The 12,645-nt window shown below is 49.2% G+C and overlaps 1 protein-coding gene across 1 annotated transcript in view; it reads left to right on the forward strand.

Moving 5' to 3' along the window:
- TRIM14 (tripartite motif containing 14) overlaps positions 1 to 10,697 on the forward strand; it is a 28,398-nt gene extending 17,701 nt beyond the window's left edge. The window contains exons 4-6 of the mRNA XM_055302742.1: positions 1,387 to 1,549; positions 3,228 to 3,320; positions 6,818 to 10,697. Of these exons, the coding sequence (XP_055158717.1) occupies positions 1,387 to 1,549; positions 3,228 to 3,320; positions 6,818 to 7,353 (792 nt within the window). The 3' untranslated portion in view covers positions 7,354 to 10,697. The remainder of the gene's footprint in view (positions 1 to 1,386; positions 1,550 to 3,227; positions 3,321 to 6,817) is intronic.
- Positions 10,698 to 12,645: the final 1,948 nt, after the last annotated feature.

A 12,645-nucleotide genomic window follows, 5' to 3' on the forward strand; every position in this document is an offset into this window, starting at 1 on the left:
GAAAGTGCAGACTGGGGGGGATCCCTGGGTGGCTCAGGGGTTTGGTGCCTGCCTTTGGCCCCGGGCATGATCCTGGGGTCTCAGGATCGAGTCCCGCGTTGGGCTCCCGGCGTGGGGCCTGCTTCTTCCTCTGCCTGTGTCTCTGTGTCTCTGTGTCTCTGTCTCTCTCTCTATCATGAATAAATTAATAAAATCTTAAAAAAAAAAAAAAAGAAAGAAAGAAAGTGCAGACAGGGCTCCTACCTGCAAACAAGGGAGTCCACTGGAGCTGTTTTAAGCAAGTTTTTATGAAAGAGTATTTGGTAGGTCACAGGTTCTCCATCCAGGAGGGCCTGAAAGTCAGGATGGGGACCAGGCCACAGACAGAGATGTGCTCCTGCAGAGCCTCCCAGCTCCCAGCACAGCCTAGGCTCCGCCCCCCAAGGCCTCCACCCCTGTGGTCGCGTCTGGGATAGGGGGCTCCCTGCACCTGTCACTGCCTCACCCCACTTCCACCTCCAGGTCTTGGATTGGAGGAGCCTGGTCACATGCCTGCACTTTTGCGCAAAGTAGGCTGGGAAAGCCAGTTTTCTAGCTTCTACCTGGCAAAGCCCCACTTATGGCAGGAAGGCTATTCAAAGAGTGGGCTCCAGACAGGTCCTCGCTGTGGGGGGCATCCTTGCTGAACTTCCAGGGCCCTGGCTTCCCTCTTGGAACGGGGTTTCCTGCTCCCTCCTTAAGACGCGCCCGAGGGCTTCTTTCCCTGGGAAAACTGGCCGGTCATTCCTGTTGTCCCTCTGTACCTCAGGCTGACCCCCTGTGGCAGTGTCTGCAAAGCTCCAGGGCCCCTTGTGAGGTGGCGAGCAACCTGAGGGCAGGTGCCGCCGGCCAGCCTCCTTCCTTCCTCTGCCCCTAATGCCTAGCACGGAGCAGAGTTCCAGGAACAGGCGACCGAGGGAGGGAGGAATCAACAGCGCACTGAAGCTGTCTGGGGGTCCCCGCGGGGCTCAGCGGTGTAGCGCCGCCTGCAGCCCAGGGCCTGATCCTGGAGACCTGGGATTGAGTCCCGTGTCGGGCTCCCTGCATGGAGCCTGCTTCTCCCTCTGCCTGTGTCTCCGCCTCTGTGTGTCTATCATGAATAAATAAATGGAATCTTTAAAAAAAAAAAAATTTTTTTTAAAAAGCATGTCTGCCCCCCACCCCCCAGCCACCCCCGGCCTGGGGTCCTGCTGTGCCGTGTCTCTCTCTCTGCCCCACCCCCACCCCAGCTCTGTTCCCCAGGGGGCACGGCCTGGGCTGGTCCCAGGGGCCGGGGTGGGGGGCCCACATCCTGGGGGCAACAGTGGAGGCTGGGCCGGCCGGTGCTCCCACAGCCACCCTGACCCCCCACCCCGCACACCCTGGCAGGAGTACCGGGCCGCTGAGCAGGAGATCCAGCAGCAGATGAGCCTGGGAGAGCTGTGCTACCCTGTGCCCTTCTCCTTCGAGCCCGTCAAGAGCTTCTTTAAGGGCTTCATGGACGCCGTGCAGAGCGTGTTACAGACGCCGCTGGACATTCGCCTTAAGGACAGTAAGTTGCTGTGTGACCACCCCTGTGTCTTGAACTCCCCTAGAGACAACTGCGCAGACCGAGGCCTGTGGCTGGGCGGTGGAGGACTGCCCTTGGGACTTCACCTCCTCCTCTTCTGAGACCCCGTTCCCCCTCGCAACCACCCTGCCCTGCTCCTGCCCCTGAGCCGCTCCCGGGATCCGGCTACACCCCACCTTTGCCTGCCCAGGGTCCCTGGGCTCCTGGCCATCTGGCCAAGAGTCTCCACCCGGGAAGCCCTTCCACACCACCACCCTGCACCCACGCTGGCCCCAGGGGCCTGTACCGCTGCCTTGCCCCCTTGCCTTCCCTTCCTGCCCCATCTCCTGCTTCGGGCCATCCCTGAGAACGTCTCCCTGCCCATGGCAAATGCCTGAAGGGCAAGAACCCCCAGTCCCGCTTGGAGGCCCCACGCGGGGCCTAGCACAAAGCCGGTGCTCAGTATGATCTTCCTTCATTCATTCATCTCCGCTCTCAGGATTCACGGGCACACTTCTGAGCCCGGGTGCTCTGTTAGGTAGGACAGGGGACAAGGACAAATGGCTTGCCTTTGTGGTGCCCAGCGTCCTGGGAGTGAGACACACTGAGGATGTGAGTGGGGAGTGTTCTGAAGAAGCCAACAGCGGGGTGAGGAGAATAGGGGTGAGCAGGAGGAGGGGCTATGTCTCTGCGAAGCAAAGCCAGCATCTCGAAGCCAGCATCTCCGGGAAGGGACGTGCTCTTCCCTGCACTGCGCTGCTGCTGGACTCCAGCCCACTCCCCCAGGATGGTTCATGCCCTGGCACTCCTGCCACTGCAGTCTTCCTCAGCCCCAGTCCCTCTTCCGTCCCTCCTGTCCCACTGGGGGCCTGAGCCTCCGAGCAGGGCGTCTGCCTCCATGCTCACCCTGCCCCTTCCATTCCCCACCACCGAGAGCTTTGATTCTTCTCAGGTCTGCCTCCACTCAGACACCTTCCAAGGCTCCCCATGCTACTACCAGCACCTGCCCTGAATGTCTGTGCCCCTGCTAATGCCCTCTTGTTGGGGAAGCCTCCCATCCTTTTCTCTGGATGTCCCAATCTTCCCAATCCTTTAAGAGCTAGCTGAGGTGCTTCCTCCTCCATGATGGCTCCCTTGATTCACCTCCCTTCTCTGAGACCTAGAGCAGCATTCCCGTGCCTTGGTTGGTAGCTCAGGTGAGCCCACTTCTCACCTCTTTTACCTGATGGAGCAGTTGAAGACGGGGACTATGGCTTGGGTTTCCCCTAACTCCCTCACACTGGAATGAGACCTGAACATGACCTCTCTGAGGACCTAATTTCTTGTTTTCCATCTTATCCTGGAATTTGCATTTCTGTCGAGTGGTTGTCTTGACTGGTGAATACTTAGTTCATTCTCAGGGTCCTTCCTGAGCCTGCTGTCTCTTCCCCAGGCTCACGGCTCCACTCACACTCGCCTGAATTCGCTTCCCACCCTCAAAAGTACACTTCTCCTTAGACAGGAGTATTGTCCTAGAGTATTCCTGTTGCAAATTCAGGAATTTGTGTCTCTTGCTCAAATTTGCATGCGATTCTTGGGGAGGGATTATGCGAATCTCCAGTTTTGTGATATTTTTAGTGCGTTTTGTAATTTGCGCGGCTTGCATGAGCGCCAGGAACTCATTTCTCACAATCTGTTACAGACATGAACTGCCAGCTCTCGGGCTCCTCCAGCACCAAACTAGTTTCCTTGTTGAAAACAAGCCCCTCACCAGAGCGATCACTCTTCTTAAAATGTAAGCCCTGGGAGCCATAGCAAAGGGAGGGTGGAGAGGCCTGGGTGCATGGGTGGGGGGTGGGGGTCACAGAAATGGAAGTCACCCCCTTTTTTTCCTAACAGGCCCAACTTGGGTTTTTTTCAACCTTTATTACTAGTTTTTAAATACAGAATAAGGGGCATCTGGCTGGCTCAGTTGGTAGAGCATGCAACTCTTGATCTTGGGGTCATGAGTTTGAGCCTCATGTTAGATGTAGATATTACTTTAAAAGTAATAAAAAAAAATCTTAAATACAGAATAACATGTTCATTGTAGAAAAATTAGGAAGCAAAACCAAAAAAATTTTTAAAGAAAATTACTTTCCCATAGATAACTACTATTATTGCTTGCCCTGTTAACTCTCTTTGGTTTATATACATACAAGGAGGATATATTTAATATTATATATTTTTTACACACATGGTGTCATACTATACATACTGTTTGGTAACCTGTGTTTTCATTTAGTGATATATTGTGAAAATCTTTGTTCCCTTAAAAAATTATACAGGTAATGCATGATTCTTACAGAAAATTAGAAATTCTAGATATTAAAAAAAAGAAATTAGATATATAAAAAGAAAACGATTGCCTCTCCAAAGAAAATGCTGTTAATATTTTGGCATACATTCTTTCAGACATTTTAAAAACATATATGTGTATAATTTTTAAAAACAATCACATTATATTCTTTTGTAAATTTTTTATTTAACAGTATACCTTGAACAACTTTGTTTCAACAGATTTAAATATTATCATTAATTTTAAAGGATGCATGGTATTCCATTGAATGAATAGGCCACATTTAACAAATTTCATAATGCTGGGCATTTAGGCTGCTTTATATTTTCATTTCTATAAACAATGCTGCAATAAACATCCATTCTTGTACATATTTGCTGACCTAATGAGTAAGTGAATGGATACACCTTAGCTCATTTTTGGATTACTTTATAGGAGTAATTTCTCAAAGTGAAATTACTGGGCATATGCTTTTCAAAGTAAACTTTGAAATGTAAAATATATAAAGAAAAGTACAGAAGTCAAAGAGGTACTGTTCAGTTATCTTTTTAAAGAAACTATTTTTAGGGCAGCCTGGGTGGCTCAGTAGTTTAGTGCCTGCCTTCAGCCCAGGGCCTGATCCTGGAGACCCGGGATCAAGTCCCACGTCAGGCTCCCTGCATGGAGCCTGCTTCTCCCTCTGCCTGTGTCTCTGCCTCTCTCTCTCTCTCTCTCTCTCTCTCTCTCTCTCTCTGTCTCTCATGAGTAAATAAATAAAATCTTTTAAATAAATGTGCTATAGTCATACACTGGAATACTATATACAGCAGTGAAAACAAACTACTTCTACACACAAAAATATGAATAAATCTCCTAAATATTGAGTGACAGAAGCAAGACACAAAAAAGTACAATCCGAATGATCTAGTCACATAAAGTCCAAAGACAGGCAAAACTAATCTACAGTGTCAGAAATCAGGAGAGTAGTTACCCTTGGGGAGTAGTGAATAGGAGGCTGCATGAGGAAGGCTTCTGGGGACCTGGAAATTTCCATTTCTTGGTCTGAAGGAGATTAAAAACTTTGTTTACTTTTAAGAAATAATTGGACTGCCTGAGTGGGTCAGTTGGTTAAGCATCCAACTCTTGGTTTTGGCTCAGGTCATGATCTCAGGGTCACATGATCTAGTCCCACCATGGCCTCCACGCTTGGCGCAGAGTCTGCTGGAGATTTACTTCCGCTTCTTCTTCTTCCTTTCCCTCTGTTCACCCCTCCACTTCTGCTCTCACTCTCTCTCTAAAAATAAGTTCTTTTCTTTCTTTTTTAAAGATTTTATTTATTCATGAGAGACACAGAGAGACACATTTTATATTGAAGGACATTTTGGATTGTTTCTGGTTTGGCCTATAGTGAATGATGTTGCTATGAACATTCCTGTGCATGTATTTTGAATCACATATGTATGCATCTCTGTTGGATATTTACCAAGGAGTGGGAGAAAAGGATGCCTACCATAACCACTAATGTGCAACATTGTTCTAGATGTCCTATACAGTGCCGTGAGGTAAGAAAAAGAAATGAAGGCTATAAGGATTGGAAAAGGTGAAGGAAAAACCATTATTCATGATGACATGAATACAGAAAATCTAAAATATTCAAAAGATAAATTACAATTATTAAGTGAATTTTTAAAAAAGATTTTATTTATTCATGAGAGACACAGGCAGAGGGAGAAGTAGACTCCTTGCAGGGAGCACAACGTGGGGACTCAATCCCCAGACCCTGGGATCGTGCCCCGAGCCAAAGGCAGATGATGCTCAACCCCTGAGCCACACAGGCATCCCAGAATTATTAAGTGCATACAGAACAAACATCTGTTGGATATAATATCAGGATACAAAACACAATCATATTTCTATCCATTGGCAATAAATAATTAGAAAATGAGACAAAACATTTTTGACATTTAAAAAAAATCAGGAATAATATCTAACAAAAGATGTGCAAAATCTTGCTATAGGAAACATTACTGAGAAAACGATTTGGCAATATCTACTAGCTGAACATTCACAAGTCCTACCATCTAGACTGTTTTTCACATGTACAGATGTGATTTAGTGTAGCGAGAATGATTACTGGGAGTTAAGTCAGCGCCACGTTTCTAGGGCACAAGTTGGCAGTATGTACCAAAGGCCTTAAAAGCAAAATTATCTATCTTGACGCAGCAACTCCTCTTTTAGGAATGTCTCCACAACCAATAATCAGATGCATGAAGATGGAATTATATTAGTGTTTTCAAAAGCTTTTTTTAAAAGTCTAAATATTGAAAAGGGGGAGGGAGAGGTTAAATTACAACACACCAAAATCTTGGGGTCAAAAAAAATGTTAGGGTCACCATTACAATGCTCTGATAAAAAAAATATTATTTGTTAGGGTAACATGTTGATAAATACATCAACAAATCTTAAAAAGCGGATGACCCAAGAGCATGTATGGCATGATACCAGTAAGAAAAAAACTATGAAGTGGCAAGATAAAAGCCGGAAGGATACACACCCAAGCGTTAATAGTATTGGGACAGGATTTTTATTTATTTTTTTTTAAATTTTATTTATTTATGATAGTCACACAGAGAGAGAGAGAGGCAGAGACACAGGCAGAGGGAGAAGCAGGCCCCATGCACCGGGAGCCCGACGTGGGATTCGATCCCGGGTCTCCAGGATCGCGCCCTGGGCCAAAGGCAGGCGCCAAACCGCTGCGCCACCCAGGGATCCCGGGACAGGATTTTTAAATTAAATTTTTGGCCCCCTCCCCGTGCCCCCCAGCCACCTCCCCGGAGGCAATCTGGGCTGCAGGAGTAGCTTTTTCCGTTCCGCGCCCGCGGTGCCCGGCGCCTCCTCCTCGCGGGGCGGGGGGCGGGGGCGGGGGCGGGGGCGCCGGCCCCGCCCACCAGGTGTGCCCCGTCCCGCCCCCGCAGATGCGCGCACGCCCACGCTGGAGCCGGACACGATGCACGCGCGCCTGCGCCTCTCCGCCGACCGCCTGACGGTGCGCTGTGCCCTGGTGGGCCGCCTGGGCCCCGCGCCCGCGCTGCGCTTTGACAAGCTGTGGCAGGTGCTGGGCCGCGACTGCTACGCCGCCGGCCGCCACTACTGGGAGGTGGACGTGCAGGAGGCGGGCGTGGGCTGGTGGGTGGGCGCGGCCTACGCGTCCCTGCGGCGCTGCGGGGCCTCGGCCGCCGCCCGCCTGGGCTGCAACCGGCAGTCCTGGTGCCTCAAGCGCTACGACCTCGAGTACTGGGCCTTCCACGACGGCCAGCGCAGCCGCCTGCGGCCCCGCGACGACCCCGAGCGGCTCGGCGTCTTCCTGGATTACGAAGCCGGCGTCCTCGCCTTCTACGACGTGTCGGGAGGCATGAGCCACCTGCACACGTTCCGGGCCAGCTTCCAGGAGCCGCTCTACCCGGCCCTGCGGCTGTGGGAGGGGGCCATCAGCATCTCCCGGCTGCCCTAGGGGTGCGCAGGGGTGCGCAGGGGTGCGCCAGGCCTGCCCGGCTCTGGTCGCACCGACCCCGTGTGGGTGCGGCGGTAAGCCGCACCCGCGCGTCCTCGGACCTCCCCACCGCCACCAGGGCACTTAGACCACCTTGCATTTATGGTCCGGGTGCCACCAAGGGAGCCCTAAGCATCCTGACCATGTCAGAATGCATTTCCCCTCAGCCACAGACCTCTCCCTCCTACAGCAGTCAGCAATGCCTGGCACTTAGTAGGCACGCAATAAATTGAATGAATGAGAGTCCTCCAGCTCGTCCTCACTAATGTCCCTTTGAGCTGCCTCCTCTTCCACTCGGCCTCAGCTTGTCCATGTCACTTCTCTTCAGAGCAGCCGCAAGAGCATCTTAACACCTTGTGGCCTGAACCCTCTCCCATCCTCCACTGTACAGTGATACGACTGAAACCTCATTTAACCTTTTAGAACTACCAGGAGGTTCCCAAGGATCCCAGGAAGAAAAAAGCAGGCACTTTACGTTAGCATCCAAGGGTTTTCTAGTCTGCCCCCAAACTCCTAATGCCTATCTAGCTTCTACTGCTCTTTTCAGAGACCCTTTTTCAGAGTTGTGACCACCCGTACATTCTGCTGCTGTCCTCCCCTCTTGCCCCATACACAACTCATTTATACAGAAAGGCCCTTCTTCCTTTGCTGTCTCAGCCTTCCCTGGCTTAACTGCCTCAGGAAGTCTCCCCAAGCCACAAGAACCTCTCTCACTATCAGCACCACAAATCTGGAACCTGGCTTTCCAACTAGATTGGAAGCTTTCCAAAGGCAGCTATGTCCTATGCCTTCCCCACCCTGGAAAGTTCAGGATGCCCCTTTCCCTCCCAGTGAGTGACCAGCAGCTGGCTATCACTGAATCAAAGAACCGCTGAGCTGAGAAGTCCTCATGAATCAGTCTGACCTCATTGTACATTTGGGGAGACTCAGGTCCTGAAAGTTGCTTAAGGTTACCCCCAAACCCCAAAGCAAGTGTCTTACTTGCCCCCTGTCCCAGCTCTTCAGGCCCAGCTTTCAATGTGGGAGATTTTACTGCTTACTCATTTCTCAGGGGATGTTGGAAAGAAATCAGCAGGTGGCTGTTGCTTAGCAACTACAGGCAGTTTTCCCAACTGTCTTGGAACCAAAAGAGGAGGAGATGAGAGTAAGGTTTGGACAGCCCAGACATCCCCATGCCCCTCCAATCCCTCAGTTCCAGGTGTTGCCAAGGGAACCCCATTTTCCAGAAAGAGTGACAGAAATAGAGAAGGCCAAATCAGCAGGACCTCGCAGGCCAGCTCCTTCCCAGGAAGGGAAAGGCCTCTTTTGGGGGGGGCTGTGACTCAGCTTTAAAGATTTAGCATCATTATTTGTCAAATTTTCTAAGACGGTTTTGAAACCATACTATGTTAAAGTATCTTCTTAAGTGGTCAGCAAGAGGGCAGGGGAGGGTAAAGAAAATGCAAAGCTGAAATCCACTCATGGTTTCAGGGCATTAATTAGTTTGAACCACGTAAAACTGCCAATTTCCAATAGTTTCCTGACTTAATGCCGCTTCATACAGGGCAATGTAATACAAGTGACATACAAGGCAGAAGGAACCTTAAGGGTGCCTTTAATTCTAACCAAATCACTTAAAACTCTAGCTGGATAGAAAGCATAGTGTCTAAGCACATTGCTCCAAGAAATCCTGAAAAAGGGAGAATTAATTCTACTGGGGATGACCCAGAGCTGAATTCTGATGGGGTACTCCTGACAGAAGATGTCTCTCTCTCTGTGTGTGTGTCTATGACTAAATAAAATCTTTAAAAAAAAAAAAAGAAGAAGAAGAAGATGGCTGCACTTGACCCTACGTCTTTGCAAACGAAGACTGACTTCCAGACTCTGGCACTGTCCTAACGCTTTACAGCTATTAACTCATTTGATCCTTACATCATCCCTGGGAGGCAGAAAGTTATCCCAGTTCTGCACGAGGCAAAATTGAGATACAGAGTAGCTCGCCCAAGGTCACACAGCCAGTGGTGGACTTGGGGTTGTGCTCATGTCCAGCAGGCCATACTGTTCAGGTGAACACACTAGTCTGTGGCTAGTACCTGCTTGCTCCTGTTAGGCCTGTGATGCTTGGCTTTGGCCTACTGTGTTTACCTTTGGATTACTTTCCTAGGGCAGAGATGAGGCGCAGGGAGGAACTTGAGTTTGGAATTCATGTATCAGAGACAGAGCTAGACTATAAAGGACAAAAACTGGCTTTGAGCAAATGCTTACTCTGTATCAAGACCTGTGCTAGCCAGAAAACTGCAGTTTCGGTACACAATCATGTGACCTCAGGCTAGTCATTTTACTTCTCAGAGAGTCATCTGTAAAATGGGGGTGATGACCCTGCCTACTAGTGTTGGGAGGCTCAAATGAGCCAACGGTTATGAACTTGCTTTAAAAACCATATAGTACTGTACCATGCCAGGACCCACTGGCATCTCCAGCAGAATTCCTGTTGTGCCTGACAGAGCGCTGGGACAAGAGATATTCCCAGCACCAGCCTGCAGTAGCAGGAACCTCCTTCTTGAATATTCTCAATGCAAGAGTTAAGTTTCCTTGAGGTCTGTAACTATAAAAATCACTCCTCTAATTCTCCTTCAGATTGATACTTGGAGAAATTTCTTAATATACCAAACTGCTTGCATATATTTTTAAGCCACATTAATTTTATAATATGTGGTTTGTTCTAATAAATATGAATACGGTACCTTTTAATCATGTTCTGCATTGGGAGTTCATGCTGCTTCAAGTACATGGCACCTGGGCCTGGACAGGACCTTGCTCACCTCGCATCCCCTCCACAACTTTCTGGTGGTAGTCAGCTGGTCCCGGGTTGAATAGTGCCAGTAATGGAGAGTTCACTACTTATGAATATAACTCACTAAGTTCTTGCCTGTGTACAAATAAGCCCTACCTTCTAGCTGTTCCTCTCCAAAACACTACTCTGTAGCTTTTGGCATCTTTGTGACCATCCTTTAGCAATGTGGAAGCCATCTGTGGTCACTTACTGATTTGTAGAGATTTCAGGGACCCTTCCTTGCCGATTGCATCTCTTCTGTTCCTGCAATTCCACTGAGCCAGGGAGCAGGGGACAGTAATGTCCCCCTAGCAGAGGACACACACAGGTGGGCCTGCCTATGCACCAGTCCTGGTGGGCAGGAGTCTGTACCAGGAGGAGGGGACAGCCTGCCCAACAAGCCAAGCTGCATGTGAGGTGAAGTTTGGGATAAGCATGAGAGTAGGGGGCCAGATCTGAGTCTAGCATATCCTCTGAAGCCTTCCATGGTTCCCCGCTGCCTATAGAACAAAGTTCAAACTCTGCAGGTTTTTAGGCCTTTGCTTCCCTTTTTTTTTTTTTTTCTTTTTTTAGATTTATTTTAGAGCATGAGTGGAGGGGGTGGGTGGTAAACTAAGGGAAACAGAGATTCTCAAGGAGACTCCACACTAAGTGCAAAGCCTGATGCAGGGCTCATTCTCATGACCCTGAGATCATGACCTGAGCCAAAATCAAGAGTCAGCCGCTTAACCAACTATGCCACCCAGGTGCACCACCTTGCTTCCTTTCTGACCACCTTCCATATCCTTCGTCCCCACAGAGTTACTCCCTGCCAAATCATCCCCTGTAGTCCAGGGACACTCTGGCACTTACCAAGCCTGTGCCTCAAATCCCAAGATTCCTCCCTCTGTCGCTTCTCAACCTAGAAAGCCACCGGGGCCCTTCCCTGGCCATGCCTCCTCTCCCATCCCTACTTCCAGGACTCCCATCCATGGCTCCCATGACCTTTAGAAAACGGCTCAGCAATTCACACATGTAGGTACAATTTGTAGAAGTGGTTGCACCCAACAGGCCATGAACTCTCTTAACAGTGCTTGTCTGCGGGCCCAGCCGTGCATTCCCCACATGGAAGGCAGTCAAGGATGTCTTCTAGACCTGAGCTTCCCAACCAGAATGGACTAGAGGTATGCTGGGATCCTTCCACCCTTGGGTCAGCTGAGTGCAGCACAAGGCGGCCAGCTGCTACTGGCTGTGGGCACGCTGAATTTAGTCACTCATGTCATACAAAGACGGTAATTTTCAATCACACTTCAATTCTTAGCACATCATTTGACACATTCTCTTTTACACATGAGTACAACCCAGGATTCCCTCCCCACCCTACCCACACTTAAAACATCAGTGCCTCAGGGTGCAGTCAGTTAAGCATCCGACTCTAGATTTCCACTGAGATCGTGATCTCAGAGTCGAGGGATCAAGTCCCACGTTGTCAGGCTCTGCACTCAGCATGGAGTCTGCTTGAGATTTTCTCTCCCTGTGCCTCTCCCACTTGTGCTTTCTCTCTTTCTGTCTCTGAAATAAATAAATCTTTAAAAAAAAAAATTCAGTGTCTCTCCAGAAACTGCACAGGGGAGGGAGGCTCTACACTCACAAGTAAAGAAACTTCAAAAGGCTAAGTATATGGATTTGAAAAGAGACTCAAGTATACACTTTGAAACAAAGAGTGATAGTGAACAAGGTTGGATAAATATGAACAAAGATTAGGAATCTGGCAATACATTTGAAAAGAATCGTTTATCTCAGTATTGGTTCAAAAGAACAAAGGGGAGTCTGATAAGGACTCGCTGTGAAAGGTTTGTTCATGCTGCTGTTCAACAAAGTAGAACACTAAGGATCTTGTTAGCTAGGTTTGTAATTTCATGATGCATAGGGAAGGGCTGATTGCAGCATTACGACCACAAGCTACAAAACGCTGAGCCCACACTCCCCATGTCCCTTACACAGCCCTATTTCCCACCCACCCCCACCTCCCCACCATTGACATATCACCTGCTAACTTACTGTGATTTACTTACTATGCTTATGGTTTGCTGTGCCTCTATCCCCATCTGAGTGGAAGTTCTGTGAAGAAGAAATGTTCTGTTCACTGCTCTATCCCAGTACCTACAGCAGAGCCTGGCACACAGCAAGACCTCTATATTGCTGAAAGAAGGAATGAATGTCCTTTCCTCTCTTCACTCATAGAGATATGCAGATTTTCAGCAAGTTTCAGCCTGCAAGACGCCTGACCTCTTCTTTGACGCCCAGTGACCGCTATGCAGCTCACTGGGGACACAGTTCCAGGGCGGGGAGGGAATCAGGGCAATGGAGAAGAGACAGCTGGAGGCGTGGAGGGAAGTGACATTTCGGGTCATGTGGACTGTCTTTATGGGCAGGATGAATTAAGGCTTAAAGAAGAGGAC

Source organism: Nyctereutes procyonoides, unplaced genomic scaffold (assembly GCF_905146905.1).
Source record: "Nyctereutes procyonoides isolate TBG_1078 unplaced genomic scaffold, NYPRO_anot_genome, whole genome shotgun sequence".
In the NCBI taxonomy this organism is placed as follows: Eukaryota; Metazoa; Chordata; class Mammalia; order Carnivora; family Canidae; genus Nyctereutes; species Nyctereutes procyonoides.